This window comes from Cynoglossus semilaevis, chromosome 16 (genome assembly GCF_000523025.1).
Source record: "Cynoglossus semilaevis isolate Cse_v1.0 chromosome 16, Cse_v1.0, whole genome shotgun sequence".
Classification (NCBI taxonomy): domain Eukaryota; kingdom Metazoa; phylum Chordata; class Actinopteri; order Pleuronectiformes; family Cynoglossidae; genus Cynoglossus; species Cynoglossus semilaevis.
In genome coordinates this window covers 4,737,275-4,758,507 of record NC_024322.1, presented here as the reverse complement: position 1 = coordinate 4,758,507, position 21,233 = coordinate 4,737,275, and the positions used below count along the sequence as shown (strand labels likewise).

At 40.5% G+C, this 21,233-nt stretch overlaps 1 protein-coding gene across 8 annotated transcripts in view; it reads left to right on the top strand.

The window, feature by feature from the left end:
- The window catches only part of il1rapl1a (interleukin 1 receptor accessory protein-like 1a), a 186,791-nt gene that overhangs the window by 126,772 nt on the left and 38,786 nt on the right, over nt 1-21,233 (top strand). For all 8 annotated transcript variants that reach the window (XM_025064072.1, XM_017040080.2, XM_025064071.1 and 5 more), the window contains one exon: nt 9,084-9,158. In XM_025064072.1, coding sequence (XP_024919840.1) covers nt 9,084-9,158 — 75 coding nt within the window. The remainder of the gene's footprint in view (nt 1-9,083; nt 9,159-21,233) is intronic.

The following is a 21,233-nucleotide window of genomic DNA, read 5'->3' as shown; positions in this document are numbered from 1 at the left end:
AATTCTTTTCCATGACATCTCTCCGTTTTTTGAGCCCCCTGCTCGTGTATCTGCATAAGCTCCACAGAGGTGGGTTTATTCCACATTTTACACTCTTATTTAACTGGAATTACTTCTCTATCATCGTATTACCGCTGAGTTTTGTTATCTGAGGCTGACAGAACAGTGCGGGCGCTGTGAGAGAGTGCATTATGTGCCGCGCGACTCACAGGTTTTCCAGACGGCCTGCAAAGATCAGCAGCCTCCATTTAGAAGAGAAGCGAAATGTTAAAATGTTTGCATGTGTGTATCTGCGCGTACCTGAACGTACGTGTGTGTGTGTGTGTGTGTGTGTTTGTGCTCAAAGGTGTTTACTTGCAGACAATATCCACTGGCCTGCACACTGTTGGCAGGCAGAGGGCTAATGGAATAATGGTGTAAAGCACACCTTGAAGCCCCGGATATTATCCAAGATGCACTTCACACACATACACACACATTTGTGAGCTGCCGTGTTGAGGCAGGGACGTGTGTGGTTGTTTAGGGTGTCAGTGGAAAAGAAGTGGCAGGACATACAGGATGACAACAGTCCAACAGTGTGGCCGACTGTAGGACAGTGACAAACGCACACGATGACCTCCGGTGTTTCAGGTTTCTTAGATGGAATAAAAGAAAATATGGGACCCAAAATATGGGTAGTTTGATTCAGTTCCAGTCTTTATATATACATATATGTAAATAAACCTGTATATATATATATAGTATATATATTTTATTATTACTGTAAAGGTGTTTTGTTGTTTTTCCGTCATAAACATGAAAGACAGCACTGTAAATTCAGCTCCTCACAAACCAACAGGTGAAATAGTGGCTGCCACATGCTTGATAGCCTATATGTAAACAAGAAGCACAACATGGAGGATTTATGTTCAACAGCAGTCTCTTCAGTTTCCCCCCTGACTAAAGTCTGGCACAGTTCTCCACTTCTGCTCGGTCTGCCGCTGTCCTTGCATGTTCCACCCTGTATTTCATCTTCATCTTTGTTTCTATCCACTTCATACCCCGTCAAGGTTGCAGACACAGTCACGCTGCAGTTGCCAGCTCCTGAAATAAAACAGACCTGCACACGGTGCCTGTGGTTTGCCCTTCCACTTATTCATACTCAGTTAAACTTGGAATTAGATTACAGGCAGACACATCCTCACATGTTCCCCTTTTGTATTCCTGTATCCTCACAGGCACACTGTGAAGATCATACTCATGCAGGGTGCGCTGTCTTTAACGTCTTCTCCCCCAGTTTTCCCATCACCACAGATGTGTGCGTACGCTTGAGTGCGTGGATTTGTTCAAACATGCAGATTTGCTTTTCAACTCCACGCGCTCAAGTTTGCACACGGGCACGATTGTAGCCTTGACGTGGTGGTTTCAGTGGGTCTCCTTGGTGCCGTTGTTGTGCGGTACTTTTAAAGATTTAACAGAAACGGTTCTGAACTCACTTGTGAACCTTCGGCTGCTCTCCAAGTGCAAGTTGTTTGGCAATGAGCATCTGGCTGCTGCATCACTGGAACAGGCTTCTTGCCCTACTGTAACACAACAGAGTGCAGCACACCATATGTTTCGCACCCTCCCTGTGGGCTTTACAAAAGGCAAAGTTGTTTGTGAATGTAGTGTTATGATAGTAAGTCCATGTGTCCAACTAAAAAGACTAAATCATATTTTGTTTGTGACAGTATTACTTAATAAATCAAGTGAAGAAGTAACTACTGTACTTTGAGGCATCCTGACTCAATCTACCATCAGACATATTTATTTCAACGTATTTTTATTTTAAGTCTCCCCCATAAGCCACAAAAAAGTCTGCCAACAGGGGTCAGCACAACTGTGTTTTTAAAAGGGCCGTCTATTAATGCTGATACTGATCAGATTTATCAATTTATATGCATGTAGTTTGTTTTTGGCTTTAATTTTCGCATGTTTACTACTTCATTTTTATGTAACTAACTTTTCTTTAAGCTTCTTTTACCTTGTCAGCTTTAGAATCATGACCACAGTGCCACAGGTGATTGAAAATATAAAGTGGAACTAATTTGGATGAGCAAAAATGTATTTGGTTTGTTAGCATGAAGCTGAACTTTATTCTAGGACAACAAATGCATCACTTCCTAATAATCTGCGTTTGATTGATTTGATTTAACTGGTTAGCCTGTCAAATGCAAAGTACTGTATGCTTTAGCCCACGTGCAAGGCACTTGGCTTGTAGGTGGAAACCTTAACCATTAAGAGAGAAACGTAGAGGACACACTTTGCCTCTCAGTGCTCTCTGCTCTCCCCCTCCCGCTCCCTCTCTCCTAACCCATTAAAATCCTCCTCATTCAAGTCGGACACTCTTGTCGGATCGCCTAATTGAACCTCTTGCTGTTAATATAGTGCAAGTAATTCTGTCAAGCTGTAGAAAATATAATCATTGTTGAGAGTCTGGAAAAATAAATTTAGACAGTCTTAATGAGGCAGCATTTTAAGGAGAGAATAGTACTTTATCATGTCCTACCAAGGAGCACCTTGGTCCCTGTCCAATATCTGACACGCTGAAGATTTGGAATTGTCCTGTGACGCAAAAAAAAAAAAATGCAGCTCTTACAGCCGTGAGTCTCCCCTGACAGCTGATTTATTTGACAAATTGCATTAATTAAATTAAGTTTTGTCATCACTTTCACAGCATCTTCAACCACACAGACAGGCAAGTCATATTAAGGTGACAATTAATATGTTCACATTGTGTTGTTAATGAATTGTATTAAAGAGTATTACCTTCATCTGTTTTTTCAGTGGGGTCACACTTTGAGGTCAAAGATACTTAACGTTCTAAACATGAGCAAAAAAACCCACCCACTAGTGACCACCGTTTTATTCCATGGCTATTTTCATACAGGCTGTGATTTAACATTAGAATGTGACTGTCTCTCACACACTTCACATCATGCTGCTACTTGAAGCCTGATTTTGGAGGATGCTCTGACTAATTGATGCAGAACTACAATCAAAGGCCTGTATGTGTTGGTGAAGACTCCTAATCTCATTGTTACACAAATGTAAATCAAACAAACCCTCCACATCTTCTCAGTCTGTTTCCAGTCACTTATGAAGATCCAGAGAACGCCCAAGAGGCTAGTATTGGCACACGCTGCAGGCTACCTTTTTAGCAATGTGACTTTTTTACGTTTTTTTTTTGGTCCATGATCAGTGGCTATTTATATACAACACTTCAGGCCTTGTAAATTATGTTAATTGTTCTTCATGTTTGTTAATTAGTTAAGTAGAACATTGGTGAAACTATTGTTAGCATTTTTCTTCAATCTTAAAACGTATATTTTTTGTTTTATAAAACGTTAACGTGATGGTCTTTTTTGACATGTGTTTAGTTAACATCTAGATTTTTGTGATTGACTGCATTTTCTTTTGGATCACTTTTAGTTTTCGGGCTAAATATATTGACGCTAACATTTTTTTTTGCTATTTATTATAACTTTTATAAATCTTAAAAAATTCCATTTTTCCTTGGATTTTTTTTTCAAAAGTTAAAATAAAAGAAATGTTGAAATATGTTGCAGATGTTGACAAATGTATAATTGCAGTACATTTAATCAAATTATCTGTTTTGAATCTGTTTTGTAATCAGTGCATTCACTGGTTAACTGGTCGTCCTGTGATACTTTACAGGTTATGTGAATGCACTGATGTGTTTAAATGAATACATTTAAACACTATCAAATCTGGACCTTTTAAATTATTAGACACTTTTCCCCACTTTATTACTATTAATTCGCTTTTTTCCCCCACTTTCTTCAGCATTTTCCTCTCAATTTAACATCAAAGTCATCTTTAATCGGTCCCTGCGCAGTACTTAGTGGGTCATGAATGGTAACATGTAGTTTCCATTAGTACTCTTACATATGCTGCAATTGACCAAGCCGCTGTAATGGTTTTTAATTTTCTCTCTCTTGTATTATTTTACAGAGATATAGATTATTGAGGCCTCACAGTGGGGGGGGGGGGCTCTTTGAACAGCACCATCTCTGCCATGTCTTATTATATCTATTATCTATGCTCTAAGAGCGCGTGGTTTTTTGTTTTTTTTCTTACCGTAGATGCCAATGGCTGCCTTTCTGTATTTGTGGTAAGCAAACCCACTCATGCTTTGATGCTCAAATATTTCCGTTTTTTGCCAAAGGCAGAAATCTTAGAGAGCAGAACAGTGGTGCACGGTGGGGGGGAGGGAGTGGGACAGATGAATATAATTGCTTTTATTACCTCACTCTGGATGACACCATGCAGCTTCGCTTCTCTCATGTTGGAAAGCAGTCGGTGCTGGAATTGAATTCCTTATACTCAGGGGTGACTTTATAAGGGAATCCAACAGGACGGTTATTGCACCATCACCGATGTAATGAAACCTACTCAAAGGGTGGCAACCGTACAGACCAAGGTCACTGTTAATATATGGTGATCTCCTACGGTACAGTATAGGAGTTTGCCAGCCGTGGAGGCGAACTCAGTCTTCTCTAGTCAGGCTAAGCAGTCGTGGCGGACTCAGGAGGACTATTGTGTTTACTCAAGTCTCCCTCCTGCCCTTTTCTTTTTTTTTTTTTCCTGAAGCTCCAGCTGATTTTGCTCATTCTGAAAATGGAGGAAAGTCAATTTCCAGAGGAACCAATGCCGCCCATTGTTCCCATTCTGTGTGGACCCAGTCGGTACGTCCATGTTGGTCCTTTCACTTTTTACACAGGTTGAAAGCCTGCATGGGTTTAGCAGAGAAATTGTTTGGCCTCATGGTCACTAGTTTTACTCTAACCTACGTGTAAGTAAATTGTTTGGGGACCACACGGATTCAGCAGCCAAATATATTCATGTGCCACTTGTTTATCGGCCCATTGTGGACACACGGGGGTCGCATGAGAAAGTGCTGACTGGACATTCCTGTATGCATGTGGGAGAGACTTTGTTACTGTGTCTTCATCAATACTACTGGGTTTTTTTTTTTAAAACACAGAACCTGACGCCTGTCCCTGTTAAATAGAAAAACATGTTAGCAAAGTAAGTAAATAAATAGATGTTAACATTTTTTCTCATTAACATCTCATTAAAATGAAACAACATTGACAAACTGGTGGCTTTTAACTCACTTCTGTCATAAAGCAGAACATTAAAAAAAATTATATTTTCACAGCGATTCACTTCGAAAACCATAAAACTATAAAGTGTAAGGTTACTTTATCAAAATTGTGTTCTACTTAATTTCTTGGTGTTTATGAAGGAACAAAGTAGTTTCTTTGCTTTTATTTTTTCTTTATATCTCAAACTCAATGGGTTTTTTACCTGCATTGTCCACGTAAGTCCATTTTAGAAACTTATGGATGTGTTGTTCTGAAAACTTTCACCCAAATTACTATTTAGCCTGCCATATATATATATATATATATATATTTTGGAAAAGCGATGACCAACAGAAAGCAGCAGTGATCCAAGTATCTTCTCTGTCCTATATTAATTTATTTTCTGTTTCCCTGCAGCTAGTCAACCAGAATAATCCATCAGGAAAGTCCAGTGAGCTTTTCCACCGCCAAGCATAAATGGGATTTTGCATGAGTGATTACAAAGCTTAGTGTCCACACTACTGTGTGAATGAGTCCACATAGACGCACAGTCTCACCTACACACACTGAGTACGCACAAAGTTTGACGTCGTCTTTCCAACAACCTCTGCGGACCTACTCGGAGTGAAGTTGTGTCGTCACTTTATGTCAAATACTCCCCGGCTTTAAAAACAAACCGCCTACAGCGTCAAATTGCTTAAATGTTACACAGCACAACTGACATTTTTACTCAATTAGTAGTGAAGCAGAGGGGGGAAGAAAAACTATTTTCCACTTCACATGTTACCATTTCTCCTCAGATTTATTCATACAGTAACATATTCTGCAAGAGAACACATGGGTCTCCTTCTGCATTTAGTTCAGCTTAGTTGGCTGCAGGGAACAGACGACGTCCCTGACACGAGAATAGTCGGACATCAAAGTTTTATGCTGAATCGCTGCTTCCATTGTGTGCTTACACAAGCACATCAGCACAGCAGCTTTTCCGGTCCTGGGCAAATAAAAATGTCATACATGTCAGGTTCGCACAGTGCCAATTAGGAGACGTTTGCCATTTCTAAGAACTTCCCCGAGAAAGTCTCTGAGAAAACTTTTAGTTCCTGCCACTCTAAATATAGACTTATAATTTATCCTCATAGTCTGATTTTGTGGGGAAGGATTTTCCTAGACAGAGAGGATTATTGTCTGAGTTTTATTATTGTGATCTCAATAGTGTCTGAATTCTGTAGCGAAAGAATTTGATTGGATTTGATGTTTCTTTAGGTAAAGGAGTTGGAATCACAGTTTGTTGCCAATCCAGTTGTTATTAATCTTACACTTATACTGCAAAATTGTGGCCAGTTTTTGTGGTGCATATCTATCAAAGGAGTGTATCATCTGCACAGAGTGATACCCTTCCCTATGCTTTTTTGTGCTCAACTTATTTTGGTTCCACTAGGAGTTTCAATTCCAGTGTTGTTGCCAGACGGACCAGAACTTTAGATCGTGTCTCATTCTTTATCAGTAAGACAGCATTTGGCGACTGTATGAATGTTAATGAATTTGTTTGTGCAAAGGAAGCATGCTCTGTCCAATACTGACAAATACAGAAACTGATTGCCCCACAATCTATGGCTGATACGCATATATTTGGACTTTACAGGCTGTTGACAGGATCAACAGTCAGGACGTTTTTAGAACAGTAATAAATCAGTCTTTTATTCATGTAAAACGAACCAAAAATATATCTGAAAAGCAACAGGTTTCAGCGTACAAGTACTTCAGGGTCTTAAAATTCTGCACAACCCATTGTGTGCCCAGTGGTGTGTGTCACTAAACCAGAAAGTCTTGGACATGGTGCTCACTCACGAGTGGCAAATACTCAGCCCAGGGTGGTATATCAACATACCACAAACAGATCTAAGCAAAGCTATGTTCTGAGTTCTCCAGGTTATAAATGATGTTACTTGTGGGATGCTAAGTGCCACCAACTGGTGAAACATTCATCTGTGCCTGCACACCTCAAATAGGTTTGGCGTTTTTCCATTTCAGTTTTAATTTGTGTTGGACTAGAGAGCATATACTTTTTAAAATGACAAAGAGAAGTCTTCAGTTGCCAGGTTACCTGCTCCTTAAGTATATTTGCTCAGTTAGTTAGCTGTTTTATGTTAAGCTGCTTGGCTCCAGACTGGTGATGAAAAGCAGAGACTCCCGCCTTCGTTAGGAGTTGTTTCTCCTCCGTCACCAGCACAGCGCATGGAACCTTGATAATTGATGTATTTCACATAAAGGAGTAGTAATTAAGATAATGAGATTTTCAGTAGCAAGCGTTGCATGCCAAAATGAGAGGGAGCATGATTCTCGACTGCCTCACTATGAATTATCCCTCCCTGTTCTAGTCTTCTGTTTCAGCAGCGCTGCGTCTCCGTCTGCAGACGCCGGCGTCCTCTCTGTGTTCCCCCTACCACATCTGCTTCCCCTCTCCACTCCCATCCACAGCTTGTCCTCATTTGTTTGCTCAGTGCATAATTAGGTATAGGATCACCCATTGTGTAATTATGGATAGCAGTTTGATATGTAATTAAAATTGTATCAGTATTCAGTGTAATTTGTGCTGTGCGATTACCTATTAACAGTGCAAACAGTTGTGCTTAAGAACCCGTGACTGCCCCTCTCATAGATGTCACTGCGCTGCTCTGTCACTATTTACATACCAGCAGGTGCTACATCTGATCAAAACACCTCTCTTCTTGACACACACATCATCAACATTAATGCTGCAGTATTCAGCTCTCTGGCAGTTGGACTGATTATTCTACCATTTCTTTTCCATCTCTGTACACAGCCATGCACTTTCATGCCGAATGAGTCAGTGCAGCAACACAGCCATGATTGTTTCTCTCCAGTACAGACGCCACAAAAACGACGAAGGCCTTTCAAAGAGCTTTTTAGTGAGATCTTATAATAAAGCCAAAGAAAAGGGTGGCTGTCGAGGACAACCCTAGGAAACATCTTAATGAAAGCAGTGGGCTGAATCCTGAGCTTGAATAAGCTGCCTGTGCAAATTCACCGCCTCGTAATTAGGCATCCCTGGAAAGTCTGCAGTCCTTGTGTGTTTGAAAAGTTTTTGTTTCTTTTCGTAAAGGTTAAGAACCTGTATATACAGTATACTTTACTCCGTCATTCACAAACAGTGACAGAACTAAGGTTTTCCACTTGCATGTGGACTCGTGGCTGGACTGGAGGCAGACTGTGAATCTCCTTCCATTTGGTGACGTGTTTGATTAGTAGCTGTGGTGAATGCAAGGAATGCAGTAAAATGAGAATTTAATTCTTAAAAATCATTTTTGAAAACCTCTAACGGTGTCAGCACAGTATTTGTTGCTAATAATTTGGTGCCTCCTTTCTTATTCATTCTCTCCACAGTTGTATTCCCGACACCCAGTGTTCAGGGTTTAACTTTGCCCCCACTCTTTCTCTTGCTCTCCGTGTCTGTACTTGTTTTCATCACACTGGTAACATCTCAGGTCACAGCTGTTACATGACTCTCCCTTTGTGTCACTGTTGTCATGTTCATGCAAAACCTTAATTCTCTTTCCTTTTACACCTTCACCTACAAAGAGCATCAGACACACAACACGTTACGTTACTGTATGGATCCTCACTACAGAGTGACTCAACCACTCCCTGTTTCTACAGTCTGTGAAAAACACCCGGCTCTCATGCTGAGTCGATGGCACTTGTTCTGGGCTACACAGTGATTTATTTATGATCAGAAGTAGGTCAGACGAGGAGAGATTAACATCTATAGACATAAAAGTTAGTTGTGCCTGCAAAGAAGCAAAGAGTAAGAGACGCATGCATATATTTTTAATCAAGGGCAGAAGATAACATTTGTCTGTGCTTTCAAACATTTGAAAACAAATAATAATATAATATATATTTTAAAAAGTTAATTTTCTCTCTCTTTTTCAGCTCCTTTGACAGACAAGCCGCCAAAAATCCTGTTTCCCTCGGAACACAAGATTAGCACCATGGAGCTGCAGCTTGGTAAGAGCATTATGGGGGTTTTCCTCCTGCTGCAATCACTGCTATGTTATTTCCACACAAAAAAAATTGGGGAATGGATGACATTTTAAAGTCCTGTCCAACACACCTCCTGGCAAATGAAGACAGATTGATGAGTCCACTTTGGTTTTGCATAGAAACAAATGAAAGACTGAGATGTAAGTGTTTCCCATGTTTGCAAACGGGCGCTGCTAATGTCCCTGCGGCTGTTCTCTCAACAATGGAGAGCCCATATGGTGCCAGGGTTCCATACGCTGGCTCGCCACATGGAGAGGCAGCCGCTTTCCGTTGGCGCTGTTTGTCTTTGTTGACTTAGGGTCAGGTTGGACCGATTGCATGTCCATACGTGCACGAGTGACCATATGCATGTGGTTGTTTGTTTGTTTTTGTGTTTCCCGTGGCAGCATATTGCTCCATTTCTGGGCACAGTCCGGTGTCCACATGGTGCACACTGCTCCGTGAATGGCTAATGTGTCTGTCACTGTGACGCCAATGGGATAAGACTGGAGGGGTCTGGGCTAGATGAATGGGTGACAGGGAGAAGACAGAGTGGGGTGTGGGGACAGAGACAAAGGATGGTACGTCGATTCTCTGAGCAGTCATCTTCGGATTCAGTGGGAAGCCGGGTTTACCTGTAGTTCATTTAAAAAAGGCTTCACGGTTGGTTGATCAAGAGTGAGAAATTACTGCTGGTGATGAACTGACAAGTGCCGACTCACGTCTGCACAGCCATGCATGAATACAATGGAGGAAGTCCCCTGCAGCTCTGTGTGTCAATGCACTACAGATTACATTCAAAAATAGGAAAATTATTTTTAACTTGAAAGTGGAGTATAAAGATATACTGTAAAATTATATGGGAATTACATGGAGCTACAGTATATTCATCAGCGAGGACTCCATACTTTTCCTTTATTCTCTAAAAAAAATTAGGACCTAAAACAGAGCATGACGTCGATTTACTATCACATCTAGATAGAAATGCATGATAATAATAATTCAAGACAAGACAGGAGTGCATATGATTAATCACAAATTGATTTGACAGCTGACCATCCAAAAGGACATTATTTACCAGTGATGTGGCCTGCTGTATGTCCTATTGGACCAGTGGATTCCCTTAATTATTTTCTTTTCTGCCTTAATGGGATCAAATTTTCAAAATTAAAACCCATGTCTGGATGGCTTGTATTGATAAAGACCTACACAACTAAATATATGTCTTTGACTTCACATTTATTCTGCCTCTGCAGATGATAAGCAACCAAACTTTGCCAGTAAATGAAATTATTTACATGTTAAAAAGATATTCCCACCAGTCAGAATCTTTTACATCATCTTTTTTGATTTAAAAGATTATGGCAATTGGATTTAGTTGGAATGAGAAGAGGCTTTGTGTTTTTCATCTTACATTAATTTGTCCCCTCAAGGATAACTGGAAAAATAAGGACTGATTGAAACAAATGAGTAAACGCCTAGGTTTTTGGATCGGTATATTTATATGAAACATTTTAATTTGAATTAGTATATTGACCAAATTTTAGGCTGAGGAGCAAGGTGAAGCCTCCACAGATGTAAGATGGACGTTGAAATGTTATTTCAGTCATGTGGTGCTTCTGTAGGAAGAATTGTTGTTACACAGTGCTCGTTGTTCTGCATAAAATCTGATTAATTTCACAATTTAATCGACACATTTATTTAAACAGCCTTATGATATATTTGACTGAAGACTTGAGAATGTGCTTACATCAGGATGTCTTCCTGGGAAGGGGACGATCCAAAGCTGTAATCAATCTTGGCTCGTGTGTATTTGTTTTATTCTTTTCTATATTTTAAACCCTTTATTTGTTGGGGGGCGGGGAGGAGGGCTGAGGGGGAGGATCTAATATATTTCTGAGTGTAATACCATAGCTTATGTGTCCTGGCACTGACGGGATACAGGTTTGAGAAACGTTATTAACATATAAATGAATTGGCCTGAAATATGTGTCTCGTGTGCAAAGCCATAGACTTAAGCCTTCAGGTGGCCTGGTAATGGATATTTTTATACTTAAAAAAAACTTGCTTCACTGCCACATAAGTCACTGCAAAACTGTTTTCACAGCCTCTGCTCCTTACCCTGCCTAGGACTGATCTACAAGCTGTGCCACTCCTTCCTAATATCATGGCACACTGCAGCTGTGCTTCAACAGTGCAAAAAAGCGTAGGGGAAAGAAAAAACTATGGGTAATGTCATGTGGTGAGTATCCACCGACTCCCTGCAGAGTAACAAAAGCGCAGACGCTGGGGTATATATTTTACAGTCTCGCTCTCCATTTTTGTGAGCTGAAAAGTAAGTCTGTCCCTCCAGACGGGAGTTTTCTCTTTTATTTAGCTTTACTTATTTATTTTCTTCTTCCTTAATATTTGTTGAGTCATGCCCTAAGCAGCTTTATTGAGCAACATGGCAGATTTATAGAAAGCAGAGAGAGAGAGAGAGAGAGAGAGTGGAGGGAGAGATGGGATCTAGTTGGAGGCCGGTGGATGGGCAGTAAAATCAGAGCCATAAATCTGCTACCCTGCTACACGTAGACTCACTTTATCTCCTCTGCTGCTGTTGTTGCTGCTGCTGCTGCTGCCACTGCTGCTGCTGCAGGTCTCAGCCAACTGAGTTTACACACCAGGGACCAGCAGACACATAAATAAAACACATGTTACATGAACTCTCACGGACGGCGCTGCAGTCAGGATGTGAACGAAGGGAAATGTGGACGGTGCTGAGCAAAGCAAAAGACTGATGTGTCGTTTGACCAGGGATGTCAGACAAGGGTGATAAGATGTGAAGAAAAAAAAAACCACAGAGTCAGAGGGGACTATTTGTTGACTTGTCAAAGTACCCCTCCAACCCCCCAGTCTCCTTGCACATCTCTGTCCAGTGACCCAAAATCCCTCGGCTCCAGATCTACACTGTACAAATGTGAACCTGCAGCTTACGTCTGCGTGCGCATGCATGCATGTGCACACACTTGCTGATCTCATCACAGATGTACAAGGCTGCGGGGCTTCACAGGTCCACTGGGGATTTGCGACTGAGCAAATGCAGAGTGCTGGCCTGCAAATATTACTTTTGGACAACTTGACATTTTCTCAGTAGCTTCCAAAAAGGAGACCGAATCAAGGTTTGACTAGAAGAGGGTTTGGACTTTGTCAGCCATTCAGTTTTTTTCCCCCTTTCGCTAGATTCACTAGTGTCCCCCAGTGGTGAGTTGATGCAGTCCACTTGTTCTTTTTATAGAAAGGCAGACTAATTTGTGGCTTTTGCTATAGGGAGAAATACATGCACTTATTAAGGAGGGAGAGAGACAGACTCCCGGACTTGATGTTGATTCCCTCAGGATGATTTGTCATGGATTTGTAGTCCCAGAAGGTGGCAGGATTCAGCTCAACGCTTACGCAGCAATAGGCTGTGAGCCTCTCTGGCTGTTTTGCTGTAGCTGTCCCCGTTTGTCACACACAAATACACACACTTAGATATTCCAACGCACCCACAAATTGGACAGGACACATACGTACACACACACAGAGCCCTCAGTAACCAAGGGGTAATTGTAACTGATAGAGGATTTTACTCTCCCAAAAGCCAGCAGATGGGTGCACTCTACTGGAAAGGAATTAGAATCCATTATTTCAGAGAGCAGGACCCAGCAGTACAGACAGAGCAGCTAGAGAGAGATGACTCTTAAGCCTACTTGATTTTAATGCTGCCCAAGAAGAGGCACAAATATGGGCCTGTGGGTCACTGGAAGCGGGAGCGTGTCCTGTGTTCCAAACCAACATTTGCTCCGCGAAAAGAATTTTAAAAACCGATCAGTGCTGTACTGTGGCATCTGTGATCTAAGTAAAATTCAAGGAATTATCATGGCAGATATTGTTTCTTAAAATTGGCAATATGACTTAATTCACTTTTCTTTCTCACCTTTTACGTGACAAAGGGCAATGTTGAATTTGACATTGACATGGAAGCCATTTTAAAGGTCAGTGCAGAATCGCCTACACTGCCTTTTTCTGTCACTCTATAACACACCTACTTTTACTGATTGCCTTTCAACACCTCTTCTGTTACATCTGTCTCACATCTGCCATCAGGTCACACTTCTGCTAACAAGTTTGTGAGATTGCTGCAAGTCAACTCTCTTTGTTAAGCATGCATTGTGGGAAATGTACAGGGTACATTAAGAGGAGAGCACACTTCAGGCTCTGCCCCTGAGTCAGATCTTTTGTTGGTGTTGTATTTAAGCCTGTAAATACAAAACGACCTGATAGTACCAAGCTCTAATTTGACTATCAATCTCTGGTGGTGGCAATCTACGGTCTGCAGCACCAATATGGCCCATTTGGGCTATAAAACCTGGACTGCCAAATGTTAGTGCAAGTTGTCCATAAATTCAAAGTCATTTTCCTACATATTGATTCCATTAGATGGCGACATACACAACTTACCTATGAGGATGACCTATTCCTCAACTTTGGGGTTCCAAACCACTGCACCATTCTAGTGGAATAAAAAAAGTGTGTTGACACATGTCAAGACACTTGTCTTGATTGTTCAGTATGGCCCTGGGAGTACTTTGCCTTTTAAATGGAAATTGTCATTTGTTTCAGTCTGGTACCAACATATCTGGTATCATTATTCATCGGTCTTTGTCTTTGTCCCTTCAAGCTCAGCACGGTCCCTTATAATTATCTATCGTTTTAAAAGACTAGCAGAATAAAAGGTTTTCTCATTTGGCAGTCTGTGCAGTTAATGTGTTGGTGATAAATGATATGTTCATAAGGGAGAGAAGAAGAAAAAAACAGTGAAATCCACCAACCCTTAAAGGTCATACTATACATACAAGGGACTACTTCCTGCTTCCCCATTCAATTTGGTGCAGTTCCGTAGTGACCCAGCAGTAAGTAACCCACGGTGACCGGTATGGTAACTAGTGTGTCAGCAAAACAAAGCTAAATGTTTAAGTGTGTGAATGGCCGTCATTAATCACAGGGTCTGGAGCTGAGAGCTGGAGAGTGCAGGATGATAAATGGACTAGCGGGGCCTCTACACGTGCCCAACAGGGGAGGGGTAAAAAGGAGGGAGTGGGAAAGTACACAGAGGGAGAGACAGACACAGGACCACATAGAGGGCCATAAAGACTGACACAACACCCCACTGTGCATCACATACAGCCGCTTGTTCATTTCTGCCTCCAAAAACACTCACCACATCCACAGGGGCGGGTTAACATGTCAAGAACCTTGTCTGAATTTTTTCAGGTTGCTACCTGACTGGAACCAAGTTGGTGTTGGACCCCGTGGAACCGTTTCCGCTACACTATGGAACCACTAATTCATACTACATGTAGTAATACTATGTTCAGATTTCAGACTAAAATTAAAGTCAGGGACTGTCTCCATCTGTCATGTTCAACTAACGGGGACACAGGAGCTGTTGACCCTGTTGGGTTCTTTTCTGTCAATTAGTCAAATACCAAGAACAATCAATTTCAAATGTAGTAGATACAAAATTTAAAAAAATGAATGTACCTATGTAGACAGGAATTAGTAAAGTGACTAAAGTGGTGAATTAATAAAAAGCACAGCTGATGGGAACTGTGCTCGTGAGAAAATATGAAGTGAATGTATGAGTTCATCATGGTCAGCAGTTATAGATTGGTGTCCCTTACACAGGCCACAGATCGGTCATCTTCCTCTCCCTCTCTGTCCTGCTCTCAGCCATGTCACATCAGCCATATGCTTGTGTGTCTGTGTGTTTGTCAGTATTTACAGCCCGACTATTATACAGGAGGACCCCAGCAATTGTGTTAAATCAGTCACCAATAAGTGGTCCTCCACCTTGTTCACCAAAGGGAAGTCTTTAAGGAGAGATGATTTAGGTAATGGTAGCTTTTACCTTGTCTGCCTCTGATGCTCAGCCCCACTGACGGGTAATCAAAGCGAAGGAGCGCCCGGCTCATTCCTGCATCACTCTTTATTTGATACAACAAGGGCAGACAGCCACAAGAGATAGATATAATGTGACCTATCTCCTCCTTCAGAGGATCTCTGCTTCAAGAAATTGCTCTTTTATCCTCTTTTACCAGTCACTGCTGCATGTGAATGGTCAAGGTGCAAGAAACGAGCAGAGAACATCAATAAACGGGCAAATTTACATAGACTCCATACATAAAACGCAGCGGAAATTGGGTATTGTCCTATTTGGCAGAGAGATATGGACGGACAGTAACGGGAAAGGACAGACAAGTGAGGAAAGAGATACAAAGCTTAAAAGTGGTGGAGAAACGGGAGGGGAGGGGAAGGGGTAGCTGGCGCTGGAATGACATGCATGAAAAGCAAAGCGAGCAGGGAAAAAGATGGCTTTGCCATTCACTTTGAAGCATGCTCCACTTTTGTGGGCCTTACATAACAAGGAAACGCAGAAAAACAAGTGCACAAAAACTCAGTCAGGGCACAGAGAGGAAGGAAAGAGGAGAAAAGTGAGAACTTTCAAACTAATGGGCTCTGATGTGCCCAGTTTGTAGACTTTGGGGGAAGTTGCTGTGTCACACCAGCTTTGCTGATGAGTTAAGATTATTAAATTATTAGTTAGTTATTAGGCCATCAATGTCTTTACAGTCACGGTTAAGTGAAGCTATGAATGAAGCCCATCTAGGTAGTTTTATTGGAGTAGACGAGGAGACTGAATTTTCAGGTGTTTAACTCTGCTCCACTCCTCTGGTTCTGGTTGTACAGTATTAGCCTGACATCCCATTACTTTCTTAAAGGTATCTTTCATAGTACATTGAGGAAATACTATTGTCACCATGGTACAAAGTAGACGCTTGACTGACTGACCTTACAGTTCATCAGTGGAAAATCATACCCTTATATGACCATCATGTTAGACGGAAAGTTCCTGTTGGAGACTGGATTAAAAACTGACCCAGTTAGCATATGCTGCACATGCTACATATGAAGGCATAATTTAATTATTAAGCTTTTTATTAAATTAATTATTAATTCTTATGAGTCAGAATTAGGGTAAACACAGTCGATGCATGTTAGGGACCATATAAACTGTTAGAAGCAGAACTCTGTTTTTCTCTAATGTTATTTAGACAATAGACCACGAGCGACAAACTCAATCACAGTATGTCTTGTGGGCCAAACAGGATTAACATTCAGTGAGCAGTCTGAGTGCTGACATTGCTGTAACCAGAAATATTGTATTTGAAAATCTGCAATGACTTTTACTTCAGGAAAACACATTTTTTGTACAACAAATAAGAACAAAATGGAAGTAGAGAATTAGAATTGTAAATTAAACGCCATGCATATGGATGGGGTGTGACTACAGTATCTAACCCATCTAGTAAACATTTGTGTGGACTTTCTATTATACATACAAACTACTCTACTCTGTGTATATTCTGCCTTACTGTAGATTTTATGACAATCACTTATTATGATGTCACCATCGCCCACGGCAGTGAACGTTGCTATGGAGATCAGTAGATCTGCAGCGAACTGTTGCCTCAGGGAGAGTGTATGTAAGACTGCATTAGTGCATGCATCTCTGTGTACGCCTCTCCTGCGTGCGTGAACAGTGCTCATCTTAATTGCCATCTGCAATCTGTGTCCTGAACACAGTCCGTAATTCCTGGGGTCCCAGCATGGGGTAAACAGCCCAGACTCATTAACAAGTATGTTAATGGACTTTGTCTTATGTCCCTTTTCACAGTCCTGTTCCCGCTCTCTCTCGCCCTCTTTTCCTACTGACACCATTTCAGCCCCCACTCCACATTGCAGGGTAAATGAAGGCACGCTCCACCCAGCAGCTTGAACAGTATATGGATGATTTCATGAATGAATGCAGTTTTATGCAGATGACTGTCTTACGTTTTTTATTATCATTAACTGTGTGATGTTAATTTTGATCAGCTGATTCTGAGTCCTTGCCAAGGTGAAAGTTAGCAGGGAACAGATGAAAGTGGCATTGATTGTTTTTTTTCTGCATTTTCCAAGGAATCTGAAGGTGTTGATTTTGCTGCTACCATTTTATTAGCATATTATCATTTGACTGCAACAATCCCTTTAGAAGGAAGCTAACAAATGACACAATTGAAAATTGCTATTTGTTTGTCAGTGTAGTTAGGAATAAAGTATTTGCCGCATATCATTTTTTTTTACAAATCCCAACTTTTCTAACACTGAATTACTAAGTGCAAGGTCAATAATACCCATTTCCTTTAGCTATTACGCCTCTTTTGCTATTTTGCCCCTGCTCTCTACTTCTCTCCTCCCGAAGTTCTTTCCTTCCTCTCTTAACTACTCTGTTCGACCCCTGAAATGTGTTATTAGCACTGAACAATGGGAGAATAGGCATTTGAAACACAGGCTTTACTTCCCTTAATAACCACCCTCAATAGTAATAATTACACCCTTTGGAACAAAAGAGAAAAAAACATTCTTGAGTTACTAGATAATAAGCGTGCAGCTGTGGTGGTGTGTGTCTACGTGTTCATGTGTGGGTTCTCACTTGCATTTAAATATATATGAAGCAGAGCAGATCTCATTGCAGACTGCAGAGTTTTTTCTCTTCCGTTTCGGGTTCTTTTGTATTTTCCTCCTTGCTGTCAGTTTGCATTTGTTTTCTCAAGGCACAGGACCAAAGCTCAACGTTTCAATGAATGTATTTTCTCTCAGTTCTCTTAGTTCCTTAACACATTCTTCTTTTTACTCACTGCAATTTAAGTTTTTGTTTTGGCTTGAATTTCTCAGTAATCAGCCTGAGTGTACTTTTTGTTGCCAACCTACAACAAACACTGGTGGTTGGTGAAAAGAACTGAAGGTGGATGAAGTGGATGTTTGGGCCAATTTGAACTTAGTTTTAATATCGTAGGTTCAGTTACATAAAGTTTGTTGTTTTTGAATTAATGCTATTTTCCTTAAATACACAAATTAAAATTTCAGTTAAAATTCCTAACCCAACCCTAACCCTTTTTAACTCCAGTTCCTTGCTCAAAAACTGATAAAGATTAAAAAGAAATGTAAAAACAAAGAGGTTAAAAATACCATAGAATGATTGAAAATGTTTTGCAGCCAAAAAACAAAACCCTAACACCAATATGTCTCATTCCATGCTGCTAAAACAGTGGTTTTTAAAGTTAGGCTATTTCGATTTTTTTATAACCGTTTGTCCTGAACTGTAAAGCACAATAATTGTCATAATCATCAGATTCTCAAATTTCCAATTGTACCTAAATGCACCTCGTGTGACAGCGGCAACTTTGGCATGATGACTTATTAATCTGTGTACAACTAGCAGTTGGCACCTGTTATCGAGCTGCTCTGCTCCTCAAGCTAGCCGGCAGCTAGCTGGCGCATGTTCATAATATCATCATTTTCTTATGCTAAACAAATGTAATAATTATTGAATAGTCGATAAAAGGAGGAAATTACGTTGTAAAACTTGATGTTTCTTTACATAGTTTATAGAACTGTGTTTCTTGTTTTAAGAAAAATTTATATAGATTTATGTTTAATTCCATTAATGAAGAGTTGTCTTAAAATGACTTTGTTGCCCATTCTACTACTGTTAAAGTAAAAATATAATATAATATTTGAGTGACATTTCAAATAATACTTGAGGGTCTTGCGTTCAAAGTCTTGCGCTGGTATTTAACAGATCTGTGTTCTTGTCACTTTGGCATTTTTTGAGTTGGCTTCACAGATTTAAAGTCTGGCAGAATTACAGCTTTGTCAGGTATGGTTTTGACTTGCAGCCCAGCAGGAAGGAAGACAGATTATCTGTTCCTGAACAGCTGTTGGGCACTGGATGAGTTTCTGACATGTCAGGCTCCCAGACAGCTGAGCTGTAGCCACTGGACGCATCCTTCTTTCATGCGTCTTGCTGCCCAGCCGGTTGGAATAAAAGAAATAGTGGCAGGAAGTAGCCTTTGTTCTCCAGCTGCCCGAGGTGTGCAGGTAGTTGTTGTTACTGATCACTACGTCATAGACCCTCCAATGGCCAAATAAGACACAAAATATACATGCTTCTATTAATAGTCTACTGACTGAGTATTTAGTTGTTGTTTTTTGTCTTGCTGTTTTGTGCGAAACCAACTGACTTAGCTCTAATTGCTACGGGAAATGTCTGTTCACCTGCAGCTCTGCAAGGTAACACTGTCCAGACAAAAGGAGGAAGCCGGACCACTGGAGCTCTTTCCATTCATGTGAAATATCTAATGTATTTTTGAACAAAGCAGGAGCAGAATTACAAAGGTTTTACTTCATGGCCAAAAAAAAAAACCCAGCAACCAGTACTTGTTTTTTTCCCTCTGATGTTGGTTTTGCTGTGTTCCAGAACTTACCCAGAAGAGGACTTTATGACTGTACTGAGCCGACAGTAGAGACTAAAAAGTGTGAACTCTAAGCTCATGGATGAGGTTGTGCAGATGTTCCGTCAGATTCTGTCTGATTTGTCAATCTTCTTTCAAAACTGATGTGGTCATCCTGATTACTGTTCTTTGGAGGTTGTGTTTATGGCCCCTTATTATCACAGAGAAAAATTGGATCTGATGACGATTCCAAATAAATAAAGGTCATAAATTATCTGCAAAAACACATTATTAAAGTCACGCTGTTCAGCCCTGGACAGGGATGAACATGTTTTTGGCCGCCGTGTTGTTTTAAAGTGAAACCCCTAATTAAGTCATCACTAATGTGGTCAATCTCCTGATGTGAATGCCATTGACGGTGTCTTTTCTTCAGGTTACTCATCATCAGCCTCAGGTAGCCTTCTTTTAGAAAGATCCTCCATGTAAAACTTATTCACAGGATAAACATAAAATATGAGTCAAATCTTGGTTAAAACTCACTCATAGCTTCTTGACCTCAGACTTCAACAAAAGTGCCTTTAATGTGATCATTTCCTGCTGGCTCTTGATTCTCTTCAGGGTCAATTTTGTTGCCAATACCGATCCAGTAAAATGAGCGAACAACCAACATGTGAATTTATTAAAATGACATTCACCAAATGTCTTGTCAATGCCCTTTCTGTGTGCTAATTACACCGTTGACATGCCTTCATTAATGGCCACTTACGGCCTAAGTAGCTCATGCCAAAACACCATTGATCTTTGTGTATGCAACATTAGGAGTATGGATTAGTTTTGATAAAACCTCGCTCTCCTTTGCTTCCTCTTCCTGTGCGCTCTTTAGCTCCCTCTGCCTTGGTTACGGACTTTAATCCTCTTTTATGTTTCCATGCCTACTTTGAACTAAATGAGCTACAGTTTGCTCACAAAATAGAACAAGCCAGTGACATTTCACTGACACATTGTCTCAGACAGCTCTTTTTTTTCTCAAATATCTTTTCTCTTTTGCTGCGAATCATAAAACGTTGGACCGTTGAACATTTTCAGTTTTAGCACATTGAGACCTGCTCCTGCAGAATGGTCTCTCTCTGTGGAACACTATAATATTTATTTATTTCTGTAGTATTAATAGGTCAGAGAGTCTGTGTAGCCTGTTCATGACCAGTATGTTGTATGTTAACAGTGATGGAAATTTGAGTTAACTAAAGTTGTCGTTGGTTGTATATTTTATATTCAGGAAGAATTCCATCTTCCATATATATACTTCAGATTTTAAGAGCATTTGAGTGCTTTACATTTTCTTGACAAACATAATTTTTGACAGTTTTCTCATTACATTCATTCTGTAACCAAACATTTATCTGTTCATCTGTTATTATGTTAGCTTTTATGAAGAGGTGATTTAATTAAGTTCTGGTCTTTTTTTTTTACTGCAACAATGCCATGTCTTTATGTCACAAAATTGACAAATATGTGGACACAAGGAAACTGAGTCATACTGTACAAGTCGCCACTTCCATTCTAAGAGTCGTTAAAATTCCTCATCTCTTGGATTTTGGGAGAAAACCGTCCAATTGATGGGCATGTGGCCCCAGGCCTCACTCATTCTTGACTCTGTTACGCCGTATATAAAACCCCTGTAGTTGTGTAAGACATCATCCAG